The 24,109-nt window shown below is 39.4% G+C and overlaps 1 protein-coding gene across 1 annotated transcript in view; it reads left to right on the top strand.

Moving 5' to 3' along the window:
- Positions 1 to 24,109, top strand: part of PIEZO2 (piezo type mechanosensitive ion channel component 2) — a 296,094-nt gene that overhangs the window by 132,727 nt on the left and 139,258 nt on the right. The window contains exon 5 of the mRNA XM_029959391.1: positions 6,652 to 6,694. Coding sequence (XP_029815251.1) covers positions 6,652 to 6,694 — 43 coding nt within the window. The remainder of the gene's footprint in view (positions 1 to 6,651; positions 6,695 to 24,109) is intronic.

The raw sequence follows: 24,109 nt of genomic DNA, 5'->3' as shown, positions 1-24,109 counted from the left end.
GAAAAGCAAAAAAGTAGGATTTCTAAAAAACATATTTTTTTGATTTTTTGGAAGATTCAAGTTTTTTGAGAAACAGAGTTAAGAAGTGACACCCGCAATGGAAAAGTTTAACAAAGTGTTTCTTTCAATTTCTAGAGTATTCTGTATTGCTGTTTTGTATCTCTTGAGTATGTGAAAGGGGTTTTTTCCCCTTTTTTATTTTTCATGGTTTGAAGAATACTAATAAGTGTCACAGGGTATAGATCAAAATTTTGAAATTGATAGGAATATTTTGACCATTGCAAATTCAGCTGTTCCTCTGAAACTACTTTCCTTCAAAATGTTAGAGATCAATGCAGTTACTATTCCAAGAATATTACCTGTTTCTAATATACCATAACATGTTTATATAGGTCACTCCTGCATGTAACTCTGATGAGCTTAGCGTGATTATGGTATGTCTACTGCCTTGATAGTTCCTTCAGAGAGTCTGGGTGACTCTCTGTTTACCCCATTGACAGGCTCCAAAAAAGTCTTTTTGAGTCAATGGAATTTACAGATATTTTGTCCTATTCCAGTTTTTGGAGATCTTCATATTATTCCAATTGTATACTTGAATTCTGACAGGCTCACTTAATGCTTACTGAAAAATGTCAAACAATGCCTTTTGGTTCAGTTAAGCCGTATTTTGCCCTTTGATCCTTATGTCAGATCACAGTGAGCAAAGAATGCAAGAATTATTATTCTTACTGTTAGAAAGCCTGAAGAGCAGAGCCAGACACAAGCATGTAGTTCTTAAAGTAGCCACTAACTCTGGAGAAGTGAGAAGGCAGCAGGCTGTGGATAGTCACTGCCCACAGTCATAGGGAACACAGGATCAGCAGGGACCTTCTGGCATACCTGGACGGGCATGGCAAAGGAGGCATGTATTTCTGCTATGCATTTACAATTCATGCCAGGCTTCTCCCTGAGCGGCTGCAGATCTCTGCTGTACTGGCAGATGGGGCATGATATGGCTCAAAGTGAATAACTGTGCAACCTCCATGAATGGATGAAAATCACTTAATATTTTTGCCAACACTGGTCACTTCTAAGATTCAGCTAAACAGGGTGCTGGGCCAATCTCATCTAGCCATGGTTTTGCCAAGAAAGGCTGGACCAGATTACCCTAGAGGTCTCTTCTGACCTGGTATTCCACTATTCTGTGATTCTATGGATATGTTATTCTGTGTTTTCCCTATGCCCACCAGTGCACTTCAGCAGCTAGGCAACTTCCCAGTTTGTAAAGGCAAGCAACCAAGCAGTGGACTGTCAGTCTTCTCACTCGTAGCAAGTTCACAGTAAGCAGAGTTGTAATCAAACCAAACCAAATACGGAAACTGCCATGTGAATGAAAGCCTACCTGTCAAAGAAGACAACTGTGCATTTCATCAAGATGTTTTTAATTTTTTCTTATTAAATTTTTTATTCTTATACTTTCATTCTCATGCTAGGATTTTGTTGAGTGCATATGTGTCCATGATGTGCATTTTACCATTGTTCCTATTAAATGTGAGCAGTAATTTAGGAACTACATTATGGTTCATCTTTTTCAAGAATTTTAAAGCTAGAGCTGTTAATGTGAAACAGAATCTTTGGAATAGATGGGAATAATCTGGGGCAAATATTTGGAACAAAAACTTAATTACATGGGTACCAGATTAAGACATTCTTATAAACAGTTACAGTATTTTTGATGTAGTGGTAAAAAACAGAAAGCAAAGGGAAGCCAAATTAACTTAGCAGCTCAAGTGTAGCAGTTGATTGATTCTGAAAGTCAACAGGTGAATATTTTCCATAGTCCCAGCAGACAGAAAGAATGAATTGAATAGCCAAATTCCTATTGATTTCTTTGGGAGCAGGATCAAAACTTTATGTCTTGAATAAGTCCATTTTTGATTTTAATGAGAATTACGTGACTTAAATCTTGTCTAATGTTTTGGAAGCAATGGGTAAGGTTTAAATCAAATAATAGGTTTTCTAGACTTTTAATAGCGTTATTCTTTTCAGTGCTGCTAAATACCTCAGGGTATTTACTTTTGGCTGTTAGTGTAGTGTAGAAGTTGATACTACTGTGAATGGAATTGGTTAAGTCTTAAAACGGAATGTTTAGATCATAAACATTTTAAAATAAGACTCCACAGAAAAAGATGTGGTGTGTTTTTTTTTTTAATATATGTTAGTTGTGTTCTTGGCAGGCTTTGTTTTAGAGGAGTCACATTCTGGTAGGCAGCTGCAGCCAGAAGATTATTTTAAACCAATGGAGAAAATTCCCTTTTCTCTTTTGCTTTTTCCCTTTCTCCCTTTCTCTCTTTCTCTCTCCCTCTCTCTCTTCAGTAGGACTCTCTATACATCATACAACTGAAGTATAGCCAGTCATGGGGTGAAAAATTCATACACTAATATACACAACAGTGAAAAGTATAGAAACCCTGGCTAAAGATGCCAGTACCAGCCTGTGCTTTAAGAAGTTGATATTTCTTTTCTTCAACACTCGTCAAATCTTCAGACTTTAAAACCCATTGGCTACTCTTCCAGAGCCAACAGGATTGCATAAAGTATATGGAGAATTGCTTGTGTCTGCCCTGCATTTACCTGTGGAGTGGCACAGTCATCTTTTTAACAAGGACTTAATTCATCAGTGCTGAGTGAAACCAGTTATACTCCAGAAGTTGTTGGGTTTGGGGGGTAACTTATAATAGAAGACATTAATGGAGTAGGTCTTTACTTATCTCAATCAAATCTTGATGATTCATGTGCTACACATTATTTTTGGGTTTCATATTTATTTGAAATAAATGTATGTGAGAATGTTTGTTGTCCTGCCTTAAAGAAGTAGAGGACTTCTTTTTATAAAATGTGAACTCAGTGTGATGAAAGGTATTGTATGTATGCAGTTGTGCAGGCAGAAGTCTTGCCCCACCACAAGCACCATACATGTGCCAAAGTAGAAGCTCTTTGTACTGATCAAACAGTGGACATTGTTCAATTATTCCAGAACAGACTTTGACTTTTTTTTTCCCCCTAAAGTGAAGGTAGAGCTTTCTCCACCTCGCTTTTGAAGCCTCTTATGTGCTCTGCTGGATATGGACCTGAAGTCTCTGCCTACTTTGTACTGAATGGGAACAATTAAAAGTGTTTTTACATTGGTCACTGGTTGTAGCTGTAACAGTCCTGAATAGAAAAGCTTTGTGTCCATTGCCCTAAAGTATGATGCTCCAAAGGGCCACGGCAGACCTTGATGATGAAGATGGTATCTACGTTCCATATTGTACTGATGGAAGCCTTTTCAACCTAAGGTGACTGAAGGCCCACACTAAGACCTTAAACCATCTTGTCTGGGAGCTGCTTTATGCTGGTGATGCCACCCTCATCACCCACACAGAAGCAGCTCTGCAGCGTTTAACATCCTTCTTTGCAGAGGCTGCTGAGCTTTTTGGGCTGGAAGTCAGCTTAAAGAAGACAGAAGTTCTCTATCAACTTGCACCTCAGGAAGTCTTCCATCATCCCCATATCACCATTGGCCAATCAGAGCTCAAATCAGTCCAGCAGTTTAATTACCTAGGCAGCCTCATCTCCTTGGATGGTAAGATTGACGAAGAGATAGACAACAGGTTAGCAAAGGCATACAGTGCTTTCAGAAAACTCCATAAAAGAGTTTGGCGAAATAAACACTTGAAGAAAAGTGCAAAGGTCAGTGTTTACAGAGCCATTGTGCTGTCTACTCTTTTATATGGGTCTGAATCATGGGTCATCTACTGCCACCACCTGCGACTCTTAGAACGCTTCCATCAACGCTGCCTCCGAACAATCTTAAACATCCACTGGTCAGATTATGTGACCAATACATCTGTTCTAGAACAAGCAGCAGTCACAAGTATTGAGGCCATGTTGATGAGAACACAGCTACGATGGGCAGGGCACATCTCAAGGATGAAGGACCACCGCCTCCCTAAGATCTTGCTTTATGGTGAACTTGCCACCGGTTGCTGCAAGAGAGGAGCCCCGAAGAGAAGATACAAGGACTCCCTGAAACAACATCTCAGCCCTGCCCACGTTGATCAACATCACTGGTCTACTCTGGCCTCCAATTGGGAGGTCTGGAGACACACCATCTATAATGCTGCTGCTTCTTGTGAGAACACACTCAGAATCACTCTAGCGGAGAAAAGACAACGCAGAAAGAATCGTATCTTGCCGATACCACCTAAGGAGTCTTTCTGCTGTGCCTTTTGCAACCGGACTTATCTATCTCATATTGACCTTTTTAACCACCAGTGAGCTTGTAACAAATGTGGGTAGAGCCCTTCCCAAATCTTCATTCGCGAAGCCTAGCCATGATCATTAGAAAAGTATTTTCGAGCCTTTAACTGAAAACATTTGTGACCAAAGTTTGAAGCGACTGATGGTGAGAAGTCAAATGAAGAAGGGGTTCCAGAAGAGCATAATGTGGTATACTGACCATGTTTGGAACTGGCCAGGAACCTACTCGTTACAGAATCACAGAATCAATTGGGTTGGAAAAGACCTCTGAGAACATTGAGTCCAACCTGTGACCAAACACTACCATGTCAACCAGATGTCCAGTCTTTCCTTAAACACCCCAAGAGATGGTGACTCCACCACTTCCCTGGGCAGTCCAATATCTAATCACCCTTTCTGTGAAGAAATTCTTCCTAATATCCAACCTAAATCTCCCCTGGCACAGCTGGAGGAGTTCATACATCTCCCCTAGATTAGAGTAGCACAGCTTAGACAGCACAATATTTTCTCTATGAGTGGCTGTCCAGTTAGGAACTGTGAATGAAGCTTTGAACACCATAGGCTTATAAGGAAATTAACTTTTTGGGTTTTATTAATTTTGATTTTTATTTGCTTAGGCTGTGATTTACAAACCAGATACTGTACAATACTATATAGTATTGTACACAGAAATTGTGTCATTATATTAGAAATTTAGCACATTCTTCTTGGACTAAACTGCAAAGTTTAGTCAATGGAGTAGAAAGAATTCAGTTGATATGTCAAAAAAAACCCAAAACCAGAACCAAAACCAAACAAAAAACCCTAAACAAAACAAAACAAAACCCCACGAAAAATAAACAAAGCAAGCAAATAAACAAAAAAAATGAAACAAAAAACACTCAACCCCAAAATTTCTTAGAACTTGAGTTTTTAGATGCTTATCTGGATTGTCAGGAAGTGTCCCAAGTTCAAAGGAAAGCATTTACTAGGTCTTAGACAAATATTTAACATGTTGCAGATTAGAGATAAATACTATACTACAGACATGGCAGGTCATTGATTCCTTTAACAGAATGGAAAGTTAATGATGTTAAGGGATACATATGCAAAGGTTTTTCTGATTGATAGTATTATGTCACCACTTTTCTCCATACCAATTTGTCAAGTAGGACTTGGATTGTCTGTAGAAAGAATCTAATCCATGATTTTGTTATAGTCTGTGTATAAACACATGCTTCACAATATGCATCTAATCCTGAAATTCTACTGATTTAAGTCAGACAAAGTTGCTTCCCTTCATGTATTTCCGCTCTTTCTCAGTACTTCTTGGTGACATTTCTACTTGTCTCTGAGTTTCTGTGGTGCTACTCAATGTCACTCACAGGGAACCTTTTTAAATTTTCCTAATTTATATTTCCCTTTGGGTGATGGAATGCATCAGGAATTGGAATTACTGTCTCTTCTCTGATTTTGAGATTTCAGTGAATGATTCAGATGAATCATTCAAAAAGAATTGTAGTTGCTTACATGGCATTCAGTTCTATTGCATTTCCCACAGTAGTGTAAAAAGTCAGAGAGCAAACTCTGAACCAGCTTCATGTCCTCCTACATATTTGCCTTCAGACCTGCATGACTTGAGATATTTTTGCACTTAGTAGCCTGTATTTATAATGACCAAATAATGGTAGGAAAAAAAGAGACTGGCAATCAGCAAGAAAACCTGCCAACTGCTCACCTAATACTTGGAGGGGGGGGGGAGTTATTTTGGAGAAAATCTAGGTAAAATCTGTATTAAGTGTATCAGAAATACTGAGGACAATTCTTTGAATGAGTCTGTGTATTTGAGTAGTTTGTGGGGTTTTGAGAAAGAGTCCTTTGCAGCTGTTTTTGTCAGTATGAAGGGTTAAACAATAAAGCAGAAATCCGTCTTCATGCTTTTGCTTAAAATGAAAAGACCTGGATTTCAGAAGGAGCTGTAAAGCTTTCAGCAGGAATCATGCGAACACTACAGTAAAATGAAAAGCTGAAATGTGAAGAGTGCGTGATGTGAGATGCCAACTCAGCACTTTCAGGAGTCAAGAACAGATCACATTGCTCTAGCAGAGGAGACCACCCTTGGAATTGCGGTGAACTGTAGCAGTGACTATCTGCTTTGCAATGTAAAGGAGTTATATAGGCTGATACCCCTCCACACAGTTATGTCAGCCAGTGGTAGCCTCTCTCAACAGTTCTTCACTCGGGGGAAAACAGATGTTATTTACAAGTACTTCTGTAGGGGTGGAAAAATCTCCTTATGGCCCCAGCTGCACAAGGAAAGGAGTAGAGTAAGAGTGTTCATACCAAAAAGGTTCTTCACTGAGGATGTTTGTTTTTTCTCTCTTTGTATAGGTTCAACATGGGAGAAAACATTACGGCAGATTGGTTTTGAAAGGTAAGCCATAAATTTATTTCCTTACCAGTGCAAAAAGTAAAGGAAGAAAAACTGCATGGGTGAATTTGCAGAATTATTTATTTTAGTTGACTGAATTTATCAATGACCTCAAATTTAGAAAGGAAGTCATGCAGTGTCATGCACACATGTGTTCAGCTTTTCTGTTTGTGTCCTCTTCTCTTTCCCCAGTCGATCTGAAGCAATTTATTCACCATATGAACTTGGTTTGTGGTGGTTTTTTGTTGGCAACTATACAGCATGCTAGTATTAAAAAAAGGGACACACCATTTGGGCACAAGTCTTACTTATGAATGAAAATATTGCTCTCACTTATATTATTTTTTCCACGAAACTTTTGACAAAAGTAAATGGAATTGAAAGAGGTCCAAAGATGTCAGGGAGCTATTCATCATCACAGGAAAATTCAATATGCAAAATTCCTCAAGTGCAAGAATTTCTTGTAGAAAGGCTTAACCACAAGGTCATCATACCACAAACATATGTTTGTCTTGTAAATTAAACTAGGCCAAGCCCAGTAAAAAGTGATCTGATGTTGGGATTCAGATGCTCAATGTCATGTTTATTTTTCTACAAATGGTGAGCAAAAGAGTCTGCCCTCCACTTAAGCAAAGTTTTTGATATTAGTGAAAATTACACATTCTCAGTGGCTGCTTTTGATATTCTTGAAAGGTTATTTTTCACAGATGGTGCTTTTTTCCCAAGTTACATGCAATTTGGTACCTTGATTTGGTACCTTTCATTCTGCGTGACATCAAACATGTCTGAAAGGCACTACGGTAAACTATTGATTCTTCCATCACCCAAATTATGAATTAGCACCTGTTGGTCCTGCTTGTCTCCATCAGAATAGAAAAAAACAAAATTTTGAGGAGTGCTAGAATGAATTGATACCTTGGGTCTGTGGTTTGAAAGTATCAACAGAAAATGGTCAATGTTTTTTTAACTGAGTTTCAAAGCAAGAAAGAGAACCCATGATAGCTGTGTATATGCAATGTATGTACCATATGAAAGATGAAGCATCCTTGATAGACTGAGAAGCCTGTCTGAGAGGAGGTAAATATGTAGAAGAGATTACTGTGCAGATCCCATTATTGCCTCTCTAGTTTGAAAAGCAGAAAGGCTCTCAAATGTCACTTCTGTACCTTGAGAGGCTGCTTGTCATCCTAGAGTAATTTGATTTGAAGCAGCACGTTAGTTAGCACAGATGGGGTGAAGGTTTGAATGCACTTGGCTTGCCATAATCACAGAACAAGTATGTTCTCTTACCAGCTTTTTCAGAGAACCAGCAAAGAGAAAAAAAGAAAGATTAAATCCTTCACACAGATAGAGCAATTAAGATTTGGGGTTAATATTCGTCATCTTACCTATATTTTTAACACGAGCATTTTTATGACATGGATATATTATAGAATCGTAGAATCACAGAATAGAAGGGACCTTAAACATCATCCAATTCCAACCCTGCTGCTATGGGCAGAAACACCTTTCACTACACCAAGTTGTTCAGACCCCCACCAAAATTGGCCTTAAACAATTCCAGGGACAAGGCATTCACATCTTCTCAAGTTGGTTGACTAAAAGACTGATGAGTAACATATATGCAAAGTTCAGTGTGGACTCCTTTATAACAATATTTGCTTAATATCATATTTTATGTTATTGCTTAAGGTATTTTTTATATTGGAATAAATTCCGAAGTAAACAAAGGGATACATATTGCTATATGTAACACTTAGTTGATAGAATTACACTTAACCTGTGGTCACAGAAGTAGAAATCCCAGGTCTGCAAATCTCTCAGACCTGAGAGATTATTCTGGGTATGTATTACTATGTGCTTTCCCTAATCTTATTCTTTTCAGTAGGAATCCCTTTTTGGCCACTGACAGAGACAGGATAGTGGGCTACATCTGTATTAACTCTGATCCAATACAGCTGTTCTTATGTTATTTGTATCAACTCCAGGAAAAGAAGCAGCAGCAACAGGCTTTGCTATTTAAAAACATATTCTCTGCAAGCTGTTGACTTATGCACACCTGAGTTAGCTGTGGAATATCAATAGCATTTGAATGTGTTGTTTGAGCAAGGACATTCTCATTCAGGAGGAACTAAGATTTTACATGCAAAAGGGAGTAATGTCCTAAGGAGGAATAATCTTTTCTTTAAAACTGGAAGATTCATACAAAATGTTCTTCTCTAAACCGTTTTAGAGTGGGTTGAGGAACAGAAGATATGGACAGTCAGTTTACACTACAGAAAATTAAGCCCAGATAATTTACAGGTGATGTCACCACTCTTTTGTGGCTACATGGTGTTTATTCTGCAATGGTAGAGTGTTTACATTGCTGTCGTCTTCATATCCTGAAAAACATTGTGGCACCAAGAGATCTGACTGTGAGGCTTTTATGTAAGCATTACTTGTGAGCTCAGGATGCTGCTTTTCAGTGCGAGGGAAATTAAAAATGCTGGAGCTCGAGTAAAGTAGCTTTATATCCAGGAAATGAGTGTAGTTAAGAGCTTTTCAATTAAAAAGGGTGTATGTGGGTTTGATAGATTTAAATGAAAGCCTTTATATTATTGATTGTTTTTCAAGACAGTACAAATTAGCTAATTGTAACATACTATGGTAGTCATCACCTTTGTCCAAGATAATATAGACTGCAGTCCCTGACTGTATTTTCTGAAGAAAATTGTGGACACATTTTCAGAATTATGGAAAATACTAGCTTGTATAGTACTGTCCTACAAGAAACAAAAAAAGCTCAGCAAAAATGCTGAGCATGAGTGATACCTTAATGTCAAGCAAGCTGGTACCTTAATGGTTTCTTTAATAATCTTTAATAAGCAAAAAAAAAAATGTAGATTTATGGTTAAGTATGATGGCTTTTTTTGCAAATGTTAACATAGGAATTATTGTTCATTATTGGGGCTTCTCATAAAAATACTCATAAAATACTCATAAAAATGTCTGTAAAGCAGCCAGCTCTGCTGTAGTTTGTTCCCAAAATGATAAAAATATGTTTTAGAAGGCATTGTTCATCTCACAGACTTATGATATTTTCGGTCACATTCAGGACCCAATGTATATCATAGAATCATAGAATCATTAAGGTTGGAAAAGACCTCCAAGTTCATCTTTGAGCAAACACCTTCATGTCAACTAAACCATAGCATTAAGTACCACATCCAGTTGTTTCTTGAACATGTCCAGGGATAGTGACTCTACAACTTCCCTGGGCAACCCCTTCCCATGTTTAACCATCCTTTTCAGTGAAGAAATTCTTCCTGATATCCAACTTGAACCTCCCCTGGTTCAGCTGGAGGCCATTTCCTCTTGTCCTGTTGCTAGGAGGCTCATTTGAGATTTCAAGTGAAATAGTTATGAACAATTAACAGTGACTGTGCTTGTTTCCTGGCTACACTGACAATTAGAAGAGCTTAATGCACAATACCTGTTAAAATTCAAAAGGAAAGAGGGTCAGGTCAGTCATGGAGCTGGTCTTATCCTGTAATGCAGTCAGTAGTGTTTTTCCAGCTCATGGCTGGGGTGAGGCTTGCAATGCAGAGCCTGGAACGAGCCACAGCCAGTACCGGGGAAATGCAGCTGTAGAAATGATACCACAGTGCAGAAAATTAAAACCAAAAGAAGGACTTCTTTAAACACCTAAATTTCTCTAATTTGAGCCACCAGATGATGAAGCTTATGTCCTTGTCTAGTAGATTTAATAATGATTACAGAAATGTCTTCTGTTATTACATATTTGTTGACCTATAAATTGTCTAATAATTTCAAAACTTTAAATGGAAGGCATCGGACCTCTTAAAACCCATTGTTCTGTGGGGTTTCCAGACTTCCAGTCTTCCTCTTACTATGCTTCTCTGAGTTGTAGTTTCTAATGTGACTAGTAACTACTCAGCTACTAACAACACTCCTATTCCCTTTTTACGTTTGTTCCCGTGATGTTTCTCCTATATGTGTAATGCTTTACATTACAGTTCCACAAAACAGACTTAAGAATGATTTAATAACTGTTATTATATGTTAAGTAAATACCAACTGTTTTAGAAAATATGTATTTGAAGAATAACAGATGTGTGGTTATTACACTTTTGGCAAAATTTGGTAAGTATGTTTTTCATTGTAAATAGCTGTTTCAGTGACATGGAGAAAGGAACTTTTGTGTACCAATTTCATAGTAAATTGTAATTATAAAAATGGAAGAATTTTCCGTATTGAAGATACAACTTTCGTTTGGTTGATATCATCAATCTGATTCTGAAATTATTGTTATTTTTGTGGTATGCAAAAATTTATTATAAATCTGAAGTTGTCTATGTATATATGCAAAAGTAGGTGACTTCCACTCTACATAATACTAATAAGACCTGTCTGCACCATACTTTGTATAGCAACAACATCTATGCAGAATGTTCAACAAGTAGCATCTCACATTCTGTCTAAATTGATGCTGAGGGTAATTGGCAGTGAAAGCTGCACCTTTTAGTAAAGTACTGTGTATTGGGCTCCTTATGCTTTTTAAAATCCTTTTATTATTCCTGAAGAATGAAGGGCTAGTTGGGGATTGGGTAGCTAGCTCTTACACTGAAAGGAAAGGGAAAGGGAAAGCAGGTAGGAGCAGGGAAGGGAATAAGACTGCTGAGGAAAGAGGAAAAGACCTGAAGATTTCTATGTCAAGGCTAGACCTTGGATAAGAAGATTGACTCTTATTAAGATCTTCTGTGTACCTCAGTAGCTCCTTCAAGTACTCTTCTAAGCACAAGGTGATAAGTAGGACACTGCATTGTTCTTGTCTGAGGTAAAATAAACACAACAGCCCTGCATGCCACAGGTAGGAAGACAGAGCTTACCCAGTAGACACCAGGAGCAAGTTAGCTGTCATCGCTGAGATGCATTTTTGTTCCTATGTTGGTCTCTGAGAGCAGATGGATGTCTGCTTTTGCAGCTGCTCCACATATGCCCCTGCTCAGTCTAGCCAAAAATACTATGTATGTCTTCCCTACCCCTTGCAGAGACTAAGAACTCAATTTCTGAAACCACTCGTGACGTGGGGTGAGGGCTGGAATCCAGATGCATCAGAAGCACTTCCCAAGCACCTCCTTCCAGGTTTAGGTTGCTAATTACGAGCCTACTGGTGATCTGTTTTCTCTCTTTCCCCATGCTTAGATTGCCTGTAACTTGCTTGGATATTTGACTGGTGCTAGGCCAGAGTTGCTCTGGGTGACATGTAAGGAATAAACAGAAAGAAGAGAATATCACTGGATTCTGTAAATATTTAGTATACATAATTCTGGCTTGGAAATCTAAGTACCATATGGTTTTCTACAGTGATATCCCCCACTTCTCCCCATACTCTTTGGTGATTTAGTGAAAAGAATAAATATATGTTTGAAATATAAAGTCTTATCCTGATACCATGGTCCATAATTTCAAGCCTTTTCTTCACATACAGCTGAATCCTATAGTCCTTTCTTGGGCACGGCTCCCATTTTTATGTAATTTTGGGAGCATTGCCTCAGCCAAGGGCTGCATGAGGCTGCATGGTCTGATCCTTGAGAGGTTATTTTAAAAGAAAGAGTGCAGTTTAAATACTGAATAACTTGAATCTGGGAAGAAAAGGAAAAAAAAGATGCAGTGGTGCAATCAAAGGGACATGGGAAAGCCCTACCAGGCACCTCTTTCACCATTTTGGAAAAAATTAACTGTATTAGTCTCTACAATTCTCTTGGTCTCCTGTTCCACAAACTTAAACAAATGATTAATTCTTCAGTGCCCAGGCATGCCCCCTTAGTTTGGCAGGGTTCTCTTCTACAGCACACAATCCTTTCAGTGCTTTATATCAGAGAAATTAAAGTAATCTGTGGTTTGTTTATGCTTTCTATTCTTAATATATGATGTCTATCATATTTTTGTAGGAACTAATGAATATGAATTTATTCTGCAGTGGTTGCAATTATATACTTTCTTAGAATGTTATAAATATATATTGAGATAGATGTAATGTAGGGAGCTGAGGGGATTGAACCAATTCCGCACCTCCCCTTGGGAGGCTGTGAATGTAAAGCAGTTTATTGCTTATAACAGAAGTGTTGTCTTCTGTGTGATACCTTGGTTTAGTCATTTCTCTGCCTGGCCAAACATGGTATTGCAGACCTCATCCTCAGCCCCCAGCTGTCTTTAGGATTAGGGTTAGGGTTCTGGGAACCACTAAGGCTACAGCTCCAGGGACACTGGTACTGCCGAAGGCATGCCAAGGGGAGCATGCCACTGCACTAACATTGAGCCCTCCACACCTTTCTCATCTGGACCAAACATGTTACTTGTTACCTCAATCTCAGACCCGAGCTGCCAAACCTAATTGATGGGTAATCTGTAGGCAGAGGACTACATCAGAAGGGCTTATTCATGTCCTTCCAGCTGTGACACTGCACTTCTTTTCTCATGGGGTGATGAACGGTGGCTAAGGGGGCTTCTCGCCTGCATGCACTTGTCTCCAGACAAAGGGCAGCACAAGGTGTTGAGTCCTGGGAGGACAGGGGACTGAGGTTGCTTAAGTTTAATTTTCAAAACTTCCCTCATTTTGTTACTTCATGCTGGCCAGGACTGTGGAATTTGTGCATGTGTGTACTGAAGTATTCATCTTGTTTATAGCGTGGGAAATGGGGAAGAAATATGTTTTCAGTTTTATTTGATATATACTGCATGCCTGAGGTTCTATCTTAAATTGAGTTTTCTTCACTGCTCTGACAAAAAATGAGACTTTGAAATAAAAGTCCGAGTTACAGAGAAAGCCAAAATAAAAATTGGATTATATTTGCAAAGAAAAAAATCATTGTTTAAAAAGATATGAAGAAAACTTGTTTTTTTTCCCCCAACACTGTGTCAACTGAAAGCTTTCAGTCAGTATTAAATACTGAAATAGAAACAATTTAAAGCTAATTTTAAAACAGTTTAAGTTCTTAGGTTTTACTCCCATTGTCCAATGTTCTAATGTTGCTGGGTGTAGTCAGTTGATTGTGCTCAGGCACTTTCTGATTGCCTGTTAGCAAATACCCTGTATTGGGCATGCCATAGTAACCTGTGAAGTAACCTAACCCTGCTGTTCCCAATCAGAAGGAAATAATTTCAGGACAGCTGTCCTTGCCCCTAGAGTGAATATAATCTGAAATGAGAATAGAACTAATAAATCCCCCATTTTGAACTATTATTCCATTTACCACTAGCGTTTCATGGTCACTTAAGAGCTGTGGCCAATGATGAATTTCTGTATTTAAATGCAGCCCTGGGCTATATCCATAAAGCCGGTCAGCCGCTCCCATTTCAGGGCAGTTTGGTTGTCATCATGGAAGGAACTTCTGGAAGGGTCCATCTCTCCTAAAGTTGCCATTTTTGCTTTCTTTCCCCAGCATCTTGGGAATGTTTGTACTAACACTTTCTGTGTTGAGTGAGCAACTACCCTACTCTCCAGGCGCAAACACAGCATCTGTCACAGTTAAAGCCCAAAACTCCTACTTAGAATTTAATTAATCTTTTACTTATTCCAAGATATGGACTATTATTTGACTTGTAGGAAGGGTCCTGGGGGTGCTGGTTGGCAGCAGGTTTGATAGAAGCCAGCAATGTTCTCTGGCAGACAAGAGGTAAAACTGCTTCCTGGTTGCGTCAAACACAGCATAACCAGTTGGTCAACAGAGGTGATTACTCTGCTGTATTCAGTATTGGTGTGTCCTCATCTTGAGCACTATGAGAAGTTCTGGGTCCCACAATTTAAGAAGAATATCAAGATTCTTGAATACTTCTGAAGAAGGGCAGCAAAGCTGATGAAAGGGCTGGAAGGAATGTCCAGTGGGATATGGCTGAAAACTCTGGGCTTGTCTAGTTTGAAGATTCTACACTTGTGATGGGGCAACCCCGGATCATATAGACTGAGGTGCTGGAAAGCAGTGCTGTGGAAGGGAACTTGGGGGCCCTTGTCAATGGCAAGTTGAATATGAGTCAGCAGTGCTGCAGCAGCCAGGAGGGCCAACCGTGTCCTAGGGGGCATCAGGCAGAGCATCACCAGCCAGTCAAGGGGGGGGATTGTCCCACTCTGCTCTGCACTGGTGCAGCCTCACCTTGAATATTGTGTGCGGTTCTGGGCACCACAATGGAAGCAAGATATTAAGCTGTTAGAGAGTGTCCAAAAGAGGGCAATGAAGATGGTGAAGGGCCTTGAGGGGAAGCCGTATGAGGAGCGGCTGAGGTCACTTGGTCTGTTCAGCCTGGAGAAGAGTAGACTGAGGGGAGACCTCATTGCAGTCCACAACTTCCTCATGAGGGGAAGAGGAGAGGCAGGCACTGATCACTTCTCTGTGATAACCAGTGACAGGACTTAACGGAATGGCCTGAAGTTGTGTCAGGGGATGTTTAGGTTGAATATTAGGAAAAGGTTCTTTGCCCAGAGGGTCGTTGGACACTGGAACAGGCTCCCAGGGAAGTGGTCACAGCACCAAACCTGACAGAATTCAAGAAGTGTTAAGGCAATACTCTTGGGGACATGGTGTGGCTCTTGGGAATGGTGCAGGACCAGGAAGGAGTTGGACTTGGTGATCCTTGTGGGTCCCTTCCAGCTCAGCATATTCTGTGATTCTCTGAGATAAGGAGGCTGAGGGATGACCTCATTGCTCTCTGCAGCTTCCTGAGGAGGGGAAATGGATAGGAAGGTGCTGAGCTCTTCTCCCTGGGATCCAGTGACAGGACACATGGGAATGGTTCAAAGCTGTGTTTGTTACAGGAGGTTTAGACTGGGCATTAGGAAACAGTTCTTTACCAAGAGGATGGTCAAACTCTGGAACATGCTTCCTAGAGAAGTGGTTGTGCCCCAAGCTTTTCAGTGACTGTTGTCCTGTCAGAGTCATTTGAATGCCCTGAATAACATGCTTTAACTTTTGGTCAACCCTGAGGTGGCTGGGCAGTTGGACATGATCATTATAGGTCCCTTCCAAGTCAACTGTTCTCCCCCTCCCCTCCCCTTTTTGCAAAATAAACACATTTCTTCTTTGCAATCATGTAATAGAATATTCTAACATATATTGCTAGTGATGGTTTTGTAGTCCTTGTATTGCACACCTGTGAGACTGTAAAGAAAGATTCACCAAGGAGGCTTTTTTTATAGAAGCTTTTCAGGAGATCACCATATGGCTAAAACCACTTAATTGCTTCCTTACTTAATTTCTCAAAGCTGTCCTAATTAAAAAAAAAAGTGATAAAACTATCATGAAATATGTAAACATTCACTAAAATAACTTCTTGTTTTTGAGCAGACTTAAGAGGATTTCTAGGTTTTAATCTCCATCTTTCTGCTTAAGCAGTTTTCTTAATGGTAACAATAACAATCTGTACCTAAAATAATTGAATTTTTTAGATGTTTGAACACATGGTCCTTAATTTTATAAGCAACTTAGTAGACTTCAAAGGCATATTTCATGAGAGGAACATTATGAAACAAAGGCAAAAAATAATTGTTAATGGCATAAATATGCAAACTAGATTTTGGAGAACATAGTCAATTTTCTAGAATTTAGAGAGTTCTAAATTCTCTAACTTAGAGAGGATTCAGATATTAAAAATCCAAGGTGAAAATCACACCAGGTAGTCCAGAGGAAAATCATCTTTTTGTTATACAAATAAAGCACAATTTTACAATGACTGTGTTTTAATCCTCTACCTGTATAGGCTGAAGTTCAAGAAGCCACTTACTCATGGCATGACAGTCCTGCTTCCTCTTCAGCCTCCTGTGCACCCACCAAGAGAGCTGGTGTGCAAACATCCTGGAGGCAAATTAATCTCTTAATCACATGATATGCCTATGATAAATCTAAAATTCAACTGTGTGTAGATGAGAAACACAGTAGTGTTACTAATTACAAGATGCTTTATCAATAGGAAGGTTCCCCACTTTTTTCCTTTCCCTTTTTTTTTAAGTTAGGATTGTCAGGCCTGAGGATCAAATTGGATTTATCTCCAGACCTAATACAGGAGTGTCAGCATACATTTGCTGGTGGTTCTAATTCCTCACTAGAGACTTTGTCTTGTAGAGACTTGAAGTGATATCAAGACTGCTTGATCCTAAGCGTATTTTGGCCAATTTGTTGAGTTTGGCAAAAGTGTTGTGAAGAGTATTTTTCTATTACAAAAGGGAACTGGATTTTGGTTAAATTAAAAGTCACTGAACTGTTTGAAAGTATTAAAGTAACATCTTTCAAGTACCTGATCACTTTGGGAGTTGGGTTTGTAACTCAAGAATCCTTATGACCCTTTATATGTAATCTGTTGCAAGTGCTGGGAACTTAGCTGAATTAACACTGCACTACTAACAAGTGCTGCCCAAATCTGTGTTTGGTACAGAGGATTTGGGAAGGGGTCTACCGACATTTGTTACAAGCGCGCTGGTGGCTACAAAGGCCAATACGAGACAGGCACGTCCGATTGCAAAAGGCACAGCAGAAAGACTCCTTAGGTGGTATATTCTGCAGGACACGATTCTTTCTGCATTGTCTTTTCTCCTCGAGAGTGATCCTGCATGTGTTCTCAAAGGAAACAGCAGTGTTATAGATGGTGTGTCTCCAGGCCTCCCGATTGGAGGCCAGAGTAGACCAGTTATGTTGATCAATGTGGCCAAGGCTGAGATGTTGTTTCAGGGAGTCTTTGTATCTTCTCTTCGGGACTCCTCTCATGCAGCAGCCAGTGGCAAGTTCAGAATGTACAGAATATATTCAGAATGTACAAAATACATTCAGATGAAGATACCAAAGATATGTATATTTCAGTTTGGAATGTTGTTTAGCAAGTAACAAAAATAATTTTCCCTTTTGCTTGCTAAATTAATTACTTCTTTTGCAGATGTAAAGATGCATTGAGTGAAGTATTTTTATGGCTTTTCTGCTGTTGTCAAAGTTAAAGTAAAAAATGAATAAAATTTGTGTGCCAAGAATAATCATGAATAGTTTCAAAGAAGAATGATTTAAAATTGTTTTTTTCTCCTGGTTTCTAACCTTCAAGAGTGAAGTTGCTTCACATTTCACAGCTTTTCTTCATAGCTGCGAGGGCTGAAAATGGATATGTGTATTCTTTGTAAGGAAAAGTTGGTGGCTCTCACAGTCAGGTGAAACTTTAGGAAAACACTGGATCCCTGGTAAAACTTTGGAAACTATTGAAGTGATATTTAAGCTGTGAAGGACTCTTTTGCAACACTAATAGTGTAATTCCATTTCAGTCTTAAAAGGGGAATGGTTTTAAGCTACCTTCTCTCTCACATGGTGGCCTGATTTCTGGACTATGAGAATGAATTGAGCGACAGTTGGAGATCTGATTCTGCACAGTGCAGCCAAGCTGCCAGGGTGGAAACAGTAGTACAGGTTTTATATTTGTTCCACATTGCTGCAAACGGCAGCATATCTATCATCTTCTGCCTCTGACATGTCTTCTTCCCTTCCCTCCCACTGTCACTGCAGTGTCATAAAATTTCTTTCTTTTGCTTCAGCATTTAAAAACCCACTCTGATTATTTTTTATTTATTTGCACTCTTCCTGTGGCTTTAGTGTATGTGTGTGTTTGCCATCTGACTGCATCCCTCTGCTACGTGATGATCTTGGCAAGTGATTGCACAACTGAAAGATTCATTGCTGTAGCAGATGCAGTTGTGAATGAACAATGAAATCAGCTGTAATTTTTAAATTAAAAAATTTTAAAGTAAAAACCTGATTTTTGAAAATAAAAAACCTATTAGCACTGCATCTAAACCATGCTTATCATGATACGCTTGTCAAAACCTCACTGTGCACATGTCCTAAAATGTGTTTTAAGAGTGGTCAAATACTTTTTTTTTCTGAGAGCTCTGGAAATATTCAGTGTCTAGAAAACTAAGAGAAATAAAATCATGTACATTAAGGGGTTTTCTATATGCAAAAAAGAAAAAAAAAGAAAGTAGCTGAATGAACAGGAAATTTTAGTAGACTTTGTATTAAAAAGGTAAGATGCTCTGGGCAAATGGTGAGCTAATGTGAAACAGTAGTGTAAAGTGGTAAATAGTTAATCAGAAAAAAATTAGAGGAAATAAGTGAGGTTTCTTTCTTTCAGAAAATAATATTTTTGTTGAAAAATTAATCTAACCCTGGAAGAGAGCTCCTTAATACAGCGTTTCCCCCATTTTTTTGACATGAGTAAATGTTCTGTACTGACTCTTCCAAGCAGCCAGTAAGTATTCTTTTCCATATGCATATGATGAGAAAAGTGGAATGGAGGTTAGCACGCCCAGTTCACTGGGGACTTTTGTGGCCTCTGCACACTGTCAGAATGCAAAGGAATATATACTGTTATTGTGAAACCTAGTTGAATTATGGGAACTTACTGAGAATCCAAGATTTCCCTTCATGGACTACCATTCAGAGGAGAAAAGGACATCTGGGAGGAAAGAAGACATGCAGGGCTCAATGCTCACATCTGCTCCACTTCAGTGCTGCTAGAAATCGGATCAGTCTGCCTTCATATTTCATTTCCTTCTGTAATCTTGACCAATAATTTATAATTGGTATCAGCTGATCATCTGGCTCTTTCCTTCCATGGCAAAATAAGTTAGCAAAGAAATCTAACCTCCTGCTCTTTACTGTCCAAGAATATATGAGACTTTGAAAGACAAATGTCTCTTAATTTTTAATGAAGTCTCTGAAACATCCTCCTAGTCAATCTCTTTTCATTATTTCTGTTATACCTTGGTTTTTTTGGGAAACTGCTGTAGGAATATGTGTGAGCTGAGATACAGCTTTGCCAAACACAGTGTCATTATGATTTTTTACCTGTTATATTACCTCTGTTCAAGGCTGTATTCTAGGTGAAGGTCCTTGGAGAGGACCTCTAGCAAGTAGTTGCTGAGTCAGAAATAACACATATGCTGCTACTTCCCTTTGCAAAATCCTGCTCATAGACCAGATCTTCAGCTCCAGCTGCTCCTCCAGTCCTGTCTCCACTCTAGGACTTCCTCTGGTAATGTTGGTGTTTTCCAGAAGCAAACAGTGTAATTTCAATAGGAGTCAGGGAGGTTTTTTATGCCATTGCCATTCCTCATTCATTGGGAATGGTACAGGGTCTAACTTAGCAGCTTCAGTTTTGTGCATGTTTGCAAAACACTGATTGCCCTTTCAGTTTTATATGGAATAGGAATAATATGACCATGTGAGGACGGTTTTCATTAGTGAGCAGAAAGAGGCTGATTCCTCTCGTTAGTATGATCAGCCAGAGGTCTGAAACCAAACAAATAGATTATTTTTAAGGTAGATAACATTGGAGTCTATGGTAGGAAGATAACAGTAGTTAAAATCAGTGCTTTCAGAAAAAAAGTAAGAGACTGGTGCACCTAGTATTTCTCCCTGTATTCAGTGTCAGTGCAGCCTCATCTTGAGCACTGTGTGCAGTTCTGGGCCCCACAATTTAGGAAGGATGCTAAGGTCCTTGAATGTGTCCAGAGGAGGGCAACAAAGCTGGTGAAAGGGCTGCTGGAAGGAATGTCCTGTAAGGAGCTTCTGAGGACTTTGGCCCTGTCAGCCCATCAGAGACATCTGGACAAGGCCTTTAATAACATGCTTTAACTTTTGGTCAGCCCTAAAGTGGTCAGGCAGTTGGACAAGAAGATTGTTGTAGGACCCTTCAAACTGAACTGTTCTGTTCTGTTCTATTGTTTGCTATTCTATTCTATTCAGGCACTTAGGTTTTCAAGAGAGAGAACTGTGGAAGGCAATCAATCAATCTAGCAAATGTCAGCAGAACACAGTGTGCCTGTTTTCATTCTGATACTTCTCTGCCAGCTTCTGCCACGAGGGTGTTATATTGGCTGTACATTTATGACAGGAGAATGCCCAAATCCCATGATGGCAGCTTTTAATCTTTTTTATGTGACACCAGTGGTTAAACAAACAAAAAAACTTAATAATGTGCACAGGTGGGGCTTAGAAAAAAACAGAGACAATAAGAGATCATGAGGCAAGGGATGTAAATCAAATAGGTAAATTTACTTTCCACTAACAACTGCAGCATATGTGCAGTCAGCAACCCAATGAGACTAAAGGGGAATGAAGCCTGAAGTAGAACAGGGATATTTTTAATAACTTAACAAGAAAATTATTAATTTCTACCACATTGGAAATAAAAGCTGAAAACAGTGTGATTATTACTCTATGTCATTTCTAACAGCATGCTACAATAGTTTAGGTACTTTGCAAAAAGAAGAGCAATCTTATGTCAATTAGGTACCTGTAGACCAACGGACACTATGACAAGTAAAGGAGTATCATGGAATAGAAGAATCCTTGTGCCTCTGAAGCCTGTAACTGTGTCATGTTGATCTGATAGTCTAGGCTGTCTCAGCATTGGCATAAGGCCCTCTCAGAAGTCATCTCCATTCAGGAGGAATCTTATTTGTCCAACAGTTTGTGTTAAGTTTTCAGGTTGCTCGTTTCCTACCACCCCTTGTGCTTATTTTCTTTTCAGCTAAATTAATTTCAGCTAACTTTTCTCATGCTATTTAACCTAGGGATTCAAAGGAAATGAACATCTGATAGAAGATACTTTATGGCCTGCGTTGTCTGAGCACTTGAGTTGTGAGACTGCTGTCAGTGTTTTTCTTGGCACGGCCCAGCCTCCTGCAGTACAGTGGTAGCTGGGAGCAGTACAGTGGTAAACCCACCAGCAGCAGAATGTGAGCCAGTCTTTCTTTTAATCTGGAAAGCAATCAGCATTGCAATTAGTATCCAGAAACTCTCAAGGACACATGCTTAGCAATTTGGATTTGTGTTTTACTTTGTTTTTGTTGGGTTTTGTTCACGAATAAATCACGTGAGGTCTCCAAATAGCAATTGGCACATGAAATGCAAGGAAGCCTGTGGCCAGTGGAGTATGAACGTACCAGTGCCAGGTCTGACCAGGCTGCTGGAGTGGGCTGACACTGGGCACCCATCCAACCTGGAGGTAAAAGCATGAACACTTGACTTCATCTCCTTTTTGCTCAATTTGGGTCTGAGCAATGCTGTTTTTTCCAATGTTTAGGCAAGGTAAGAGTCTCCCACACTGGCAGAACACACCACAGTTGCCTTCTACACCTGAGAGAGGTCTTTGGTGGCAACTCATCAAGCCATTGAACATCAAGCAGTGCAGGGAACTAGTACTCTCTCCTCCCACATGTATGTGGGGTGTCATCCCAGGGATTGTGTCATAGGCTCCATTTAGAGAAAAATAAAAAGCAACATCTAATGGCATTGGGGCATTTAGTTTGCCACTGATTTCTACTGCTCTTCTTTTTTGACTTGATGCTGTAGAATTGAAGTGCACCAAAATCTAGATGTATTCTTAACTTCCTGTGAGTATGTTATATACTAGCTATAGAATGAAATGAAAAGTAGTTTCAAATGATGATCTGTTCATGCTCCAACTAATGAAAGCTGCAGATATAGGGAGTAAATATGTTTTGAAATAATCACTGACTGTCAGCCTGCTTCAGACTTTTCACCACTGTCTTTTAGTCATAGATACTGTGGAACATATGGGTATCTGTATGCTTTTATGTAAACACTTTACTGTCAGTCACTGAGTATTTACGAACATTGACTGGGAACCTTCTACAGTGATCAACGAATACTGAATTATACGATGTGTAAGTGAGAAGCATGTGTGAAAAGCACACATAGTTGCAACAGAAAGTCTCTTTGAAGATTTAAGACCAAAATTCATCTATAGCTGAAGTGTCCTCAGGTCTCTTCTGCTCACTTTGGCTCTGCCTCCATATAGGATCACATTCCCATTTTGACCTGAAATAATTTGTTCTGTGGATGGGCTTGTCATTTCCACCACCGTGCTGCGGGGCTGACATGCACAGCACCACAGGTGTGGAAGGGATTGCACTCACTTCCTCTTGCTGTGCAACATCAGTCCTGCTCCACATTTGGATCTGTGGGACACAGGCAAAGCTAGCTGGATGTTGTGCTGTCACAAGTCTGGCAGTGGTGCAGATGAGCGCATTGTCCGATGGCTGCTAAATCCCTGCTGAATTTTATGTCTTCTGCGTGCTGCCCTGGGCAAGCTGGAGTTTGACCTTTATTAGAAGATCAGTGCTTTAAAAGAAGAAAAAGTGCCATGAACCAATGTTGTACATATTGCACATATCCGTAATTTCTTAATGTTGAATGTTTTATGCAAGCAGTGAGGCACCAAAATCTTGGCAATGTACGTTTAGTTTCAAATAGCTGCTCTCTTTCTACATAGCAGTGTTTGGAAAACAAATGTTTGGTTAATATGTGGTTAAGCACTTTTGCAATACAGAGTGTGTTCTTCATTGAAAAGTATCTTTCCTGAAAAAGCAAAGTCTACTTTTGGTTTTTGAATCCATGCAGACATAGTTTGTAAGCAGTGATTTAGATCTTACAAATACATCAGGAGGCCTTTGAACTTGTGTGTTGGGTAGGTCAGTGCATGCTAAATATTTTTATAAGTAGTTTTCTATGCAATTTTGCTTCCTTCTTCCTCCCACACATTTACTTTGCATGACCAATATTCTCTGAAAGTGCAACTTCAGATATTTTAAGTAAAACACATAGCATGCTCTGCATAAACTGGACAGTCACATTAAGGCAGTGCAGGAGTAAGAGTGAGCATGTGGATATTAATATTACTAAATTTGTATTTTATTTTTGTAACATAATTAATTTTCAATTTGTGGGTGAACATTAGATAAGAAAGGCCTAAAGGCAGACCTACCAGGGCTCAGCAACTCGCGTACTTTACCCACGGCAAAGGTTTGCCCTGAATGTGATGTCAAGGTTGCCGTGTGAACCAACATCATAAGTAACCTGTCTTTTGAACCAGCAGAGACAAGTCATGGCAGCATGACTATAGACTGTGAGCGTCCATGTTCACTGAAGTGCTAGTTGTGGCTCAGACCAGGTCTGCAATCCTCAGACCCAGATAATTTAGGTGTGAGTTTCCTAGCAAAGTAAGTACAGAAGCAAACATTTATTTCCTAGTTCAAACTGAGAGAGGTCAAGGAACCTCTTTAAGCAGTTTCTAGCTGCAACCATCCCCAAGGATCAGCAAGCACATCTCTAAGGCCATCTGGTTGGTAGCCTTTGGTACCCTCAAAAGTTTCTGCTATTTTTGTATCACAAAGAGGATACTTACTGGTGATAAACAAACAAATCATTCGTAGTACTGTGTAGCACCTGTGCAATACTACCGGTCCATGTTTCCAGGGGTGATGCTTATGATTCTTGGGTCTGTTTTGCCTCCAATCCAAGTGATTACAGTTGCATATGAGGCCCATGGGAATTCAGCCGTAAGCATCTACAGCAATGCACT

This window comes from Manacus vitellinus, unplaced genomic scaffold (assembly GCF_001715985.3).
Source record: "Manacus vitellinus isolate BGI_N305 unplaced genomic scaffold, ASM171598v3 scaffold_1_pilon, whole genome shotgun sequence".
NCBI classification, from domain to species: domain Eukaryota; kingdom Metazoa; phylum Chordata; class Aves; order Passeriformes; family Pipridae; genus Manacus; species Manacus vitellinus.
Note: the sequence above shows the minus strand (reverse complement) of the source record. Positions and strands in the feature narration are given on the sequence as shown.